Source organism: Myotis davidii, unplaced genomic scaffold (genome assembly GCF_000327345.1).
Source record: "Myotis davidii unplaced genomic scaffold, ASM32734v1 scaffold327, whole genome shotgun sequence".
In the NCBI taxonomy this organism is placed as follows: domain Eukaryota; kingdom Metazoa; phylum Chordata; class Mammalia; order Chiroptera; family Vespertilionidae; genus Myotis; species Myotis davidii.
In genome coordinates, this window is record NW_006298628.1 from 716,450 (window position 1) to 721,071 (window position 4,622).

A 4,622-nucleotide genomic window follows, 5' to 3' on the forward strand; every position below is an offset into this window, starting at 1 on the left:
CCCTTCCTCTCAGAAAACCTAGGATAGGGACTATAGATACTGCTGACCTTCTTATATTAATTGTTAAAAAAAAAAAAAATCTAACTCAGTTTTGTGAAAGTTTGATTCTAGGCCAAAACAAAACTTAAATAAAAGTTAATGCTCACGTTAATCTTCTTTTAAAACTTTAAAAAATGTTATAGTATCAAATGCTCCTTGCTGAGGTAAAATAAAAATTATGCTAAAAAGCCCTGCAGAGATTATGAGGTGCCACTCCTGGGCAGAACCACTCAAATGCCCCACTACCATGCAGCATGGACTACACTGAGATTGGGATGGCCCTCAAAATCCTTCAGGAAAGGGAGCAAGAGGCAAAGATGACACCAGTCAGAAAGGCAGAAGAGCAGGAAAGCACAAGATAAGAGAACAGCTGGGATGATAAAGAGCTGGTCAATAGTGCTGCAGAAATATCAGGGAAGAGGAGGTCTGAATTGCTTAGTGTCAACAATAAAGATAATTCCAAACATTATCCAAGTCACCAGGAGCTAAAAGAAAAGGGGTGATGATTCTAGTAACTTTCAAAAAGAAAGTCTTAGAATGACTCATCTTTTAAATAAGCATTTACTTTCCCTCTTTTCCTCAAACATGTTAGTGGTGTATGTTAAATGGTTAGCTCTGCACTATTATTAGCTAGTAAATGAGAAGGCCAATGGCAACAAAAAAATGCATGCTAAAAACAAAACTGATTTGCTTACTAAAACAAGAAAGTCTAAAATCAAACGCAATTTTTGATTAAACTTGAAATGTAAACACCTTCAAAGCTTCAAAGAAACTTCTGATCATGTCATTAACTTACCCGAAGAGGCGTACACTTTCTTACTATCTGAAGAGAACGTGGATGCTGCAATCCTTCCATTTACTTTCATGCTACTAATCAATTCTTTAGTCTAAAAAACAAAAGTACTAAATATTGCTTATCAAATCGCCGTAGGAGGTGCACCGAAGAATCACACTGTGTAGCATAGAACACCCAGCTCTCCATTTTGTAGCACCTACTCGGCGTTTTTCCCTGTTCTCCAAAGTTCTCCCCCACCTGCCCACAGCTTCTCCCCAAGCGCCACTCTGCTCCTCTACTTGGGATGCAGACTTATGGACACCATGAGTTATGGGTCCCAGCTGTGGGCAAACTACGGCCCGCGGGCCGGATCCGGCCGTTTGAAATGAATAAAACTAGTGAAATAAAAGACCGTACCCTTTTACGTAATGATGTTTACTTTGAATTTATATTAGTTCACACAAACACTCCATCCATGCTTTTGTTCCGGCCCTCCGGTCCAGTTTAAGAACCCAATGTGGCTCTCGAGTCAAAAAGTTTGCCCACCCCTGAGGTCCATCCCTGCACTAATGTCTTATCCTAGAAGAAGCAACCACTAATAATGCTTCACCTTCATTGACAGCAAATGAAAATATCCAGCAACGCCATTTATGAGCAAGAAGGACCCATCTGAGGAGACTTCGAAGCTCCTTACTATCTTCTCTTTCAAACCTAGGAAGAAAGGGGAATCAATTAAATAAGGATTAATATGGTTTTCCATAAAGCTATCTTTCATTGACAATTGAAAGTTTCTGATCTTTTAAAATATCTAAGCACCTCAAATTAAACAAAACCTAGCCTCAGCCACTGAATAAGTCTGACCCTCCTTCCACTCTCTCTGAAAAGCAATGGAAAAAAATATATTCAGGTGAGGATTAACCCAAAAAAATTTTTTTTAAAAAAGGATAAGTGTATTTTCATCCAAAGCTTACAGTATATTATTCTAGTTATATGTACATATATAGCGTTTTGCGTTTAACCTCACAAAAAATAGTGATAATTGCTAGTATCGGTATTATAATTGCTCTTTACAAATGCTGGACCTTTCAAAATAAAAGGCAGAAAATTTTAATAGGATCGTATTTCAAAACAAAACAAATTTACAATGTGGCCTAAGGAAAGAAGATACAATGCTTTAACGATGTCAAATACAAACCTTTTTTTAGATTTGTGAAGATTTTTAGGTCAACTGCTGACAATTGATAAGAAAAGGGACGGCCAATTTCCATAGTATAGTAAGTGGGTTTGTGATAGGCAGTTAGATGGACATTGGCCAGGTACAAAAGGTCACTAGGGCGGAAAGCCTCGGGTGCCTAGCAACAGGCAAAACTGGAAAAACAAGGACCTCGCTCCTCCGTTAGCATATAGCTGATCATGCAGTTTAGACCCCTTGACCTTTCTTATCACTGATCACATGGCTCCGACTCTCTCCTGGCATGTCACTAGTCATGCATAGACACAGCCTCCTTGGAGAAGGAACAAGGGGCTGAAGAAGACTCCCAGGCAGACCCTTGCATGACCACTCCCTTAAGCATTAACCTCTAGGGCTAATACAGAAGCCTCAGTTTTGTTTCAGCTCCAGGACCAGAAAAGCAGCAAAGCCAGACAGAGGTACCATGGCTGACATTAGGACCAGATAAACTGACTAATGACCCTCTGCCCTGGCACCAACCAATCACTGGAGACCACAACCCTGATTGAAAGAACACACCTGGAAAGCTGAGGTATATTCTATTGAGACCCAGGGCTAACATCGAAGCCTCAGTTTTGTTTCAGCTCCAGGACCAGAAAAGCAGCAAAGCCAGACAGAGATACCATGGCTGACATTAGGACCAGATAAACTGACTAATGACCCTCTGCCCTGGCACCAACCAATCACTGGAGACCACAACCCTGATTGAAAGAACACACCTGGAAAGCTGAGGTATATTCTATTGAGACCCTCTGGAGATTTCCCAATAAATACCCTCGAGACAAGGATCTAGTGCATGCCTTAAAATACATTCCAACCTCTAAAAGCAGTACTTTATTTCCTTTAAATGTAAACCAAAATTCTATTATAACAAACACTAGAACCCGAGGTTACCAAAATTTCCTGAAGAGCAGAGAGGTGAAATAATTTGTCGAACAAAGTGAAACACACATCTTCTATCTCCCAGGCTCATGCTCTTCCTCTGCATTAATTGCTAATTTTACAGACAAGTATTTGCAACTGCTTTTCTGGTCTAGGGGGATATATATTTCCAAATTATGATTTTCCCATAATAAGTGTTCAATGCAAAGCCAGTTCACTGTTTTCATTCAAACATTATTTCAACAATGCAATGACATTTTCTAAACAATACTATAACTAAAGAAACTTATTTTTAAGAATCCTATAGGGAGCATTTGATCTTGCTCCCCAGCATAAGTCATCGTTTTGGCTCAAATAAATCCTTATAAAAATTCTCTTAAAATTATGAGGAAACTAAGTGGCTGTAAATACTGTTAAATGAACTCGGCTGTGGGCTGGGGAGTTGGGGGATGACCAGCTATGTGTTCAACAGAAAGCTTACCTCTCACTTGATGTACTGGAATCAACTTTCCAGCCAGCATGTCATAGACATAAAGCACCTTGCTGTGGGTACTTGTGGCTAAAACCTCTTCTCCATTAGCACTAAAACGAGCCTTAAAGATTGGAAACTTTTCCAAATAGATGCTCTGAATTTTAGGATTTGTTTTCCCATCAACCTGTAAGGAAGTACAATTAACATTATTTTCCTTAGAGCATGAAGGAAAGACATTATAAAATAGTTTATTTGCAGAACAGAGCCCACTGAAATGGTACCAAAAGACCACAGCTCTGCTACCAACTAGCAGGTCATTTTACCATACAATAATCCATTTTTACTATCTATCAAATAAAAATTAGATTAAACTCATAGAGCACCAGGATACAATCACTTCTCTAAGATGCACCCTATTGGTTTGGTTTGTTTTTTTTTAATCTCCACCTGAAGACATGTTTTTATTGATTTTTGAAAGAGGAAGGGGGAAAAACATCAATGTGAGAAACATTGATTGGTTGGCTCGTAGAGCACCAGGATACAATCACTACTCTAAGATGCACCCTATTGGTTTGGTTTTTTGTTTTTTTTAAATCTTCATCTGAAGATACGTTTTTATTGATTTTTGAAAGAGGAAGGGGGAGAAACATCAATGTGAGAAACAGTGATTGGTTGCCTCCCATGTGCACCCCAATGGGGCATTGAACCTGTAACCTAGGTATGTGTCCTGACCAGGAATCGAACCCACAACCTTTTGGAATACACCCTATTTGGCTTAAAAGACTGACTTCCAGGGAAATTTTACCTAAAACTATGCAGCATCTTTGCATTCATGGCACAAAATAAGAAGCTCTATGATTAGCATGACGTACTTATGTTCTGCAGGGTGTGTGGTTGTTAGTGTAAAGCAGGAATCCTCAAACTACGGCCCGCGGGCCACATACAAATACAAATATTGTATTTGTTCCCGTTTTGTTTTTTTACTTCAAAATAAGATATGTGCAGTGTGCATAAGAATTTGTTCATAGTTTTTTGTTTTTTTTTAAACAATAGTCCGGCCCTCCAACAGTCTGAGGGACAGTGAACTGGCCCACTGTTTAAAAAGTTTGAGGACCTCTGCCTTAATATCTCTACTTCATGCCACATATCTCATTCAATAGGCAGATAAGGAGCTCTAGGAAGGCCACTGTCGTGCTCTTTGGACAAAGGCCACAGACACTGAA

The 4,622-nt window shown here is 39.3% G+C and overlaps 1 protein-coding gene across 1 annotated transcript in view; it reads right to left on the reverse strand.

Annotated features, from left to right (window-relative positions):
* UTP18 (UTP18 small subunit processome component) overlaps nt 1-4,622 on the reverse strand; it is a 24,017-nt gene that overhangs the window by 10,907 nt on the left and 8,488 nt on the right. The window contains 3 exon segments of the mRNA XM_015570769.1: nt 836-926; nt 1,425-1,525; nt 3,409-3,613. Of these exon segments, the coding sequence (XP_015426255.1) occupies nt 836-926; nt 1,425-1,525; nt 3,409-3,613 (397 nt within the window).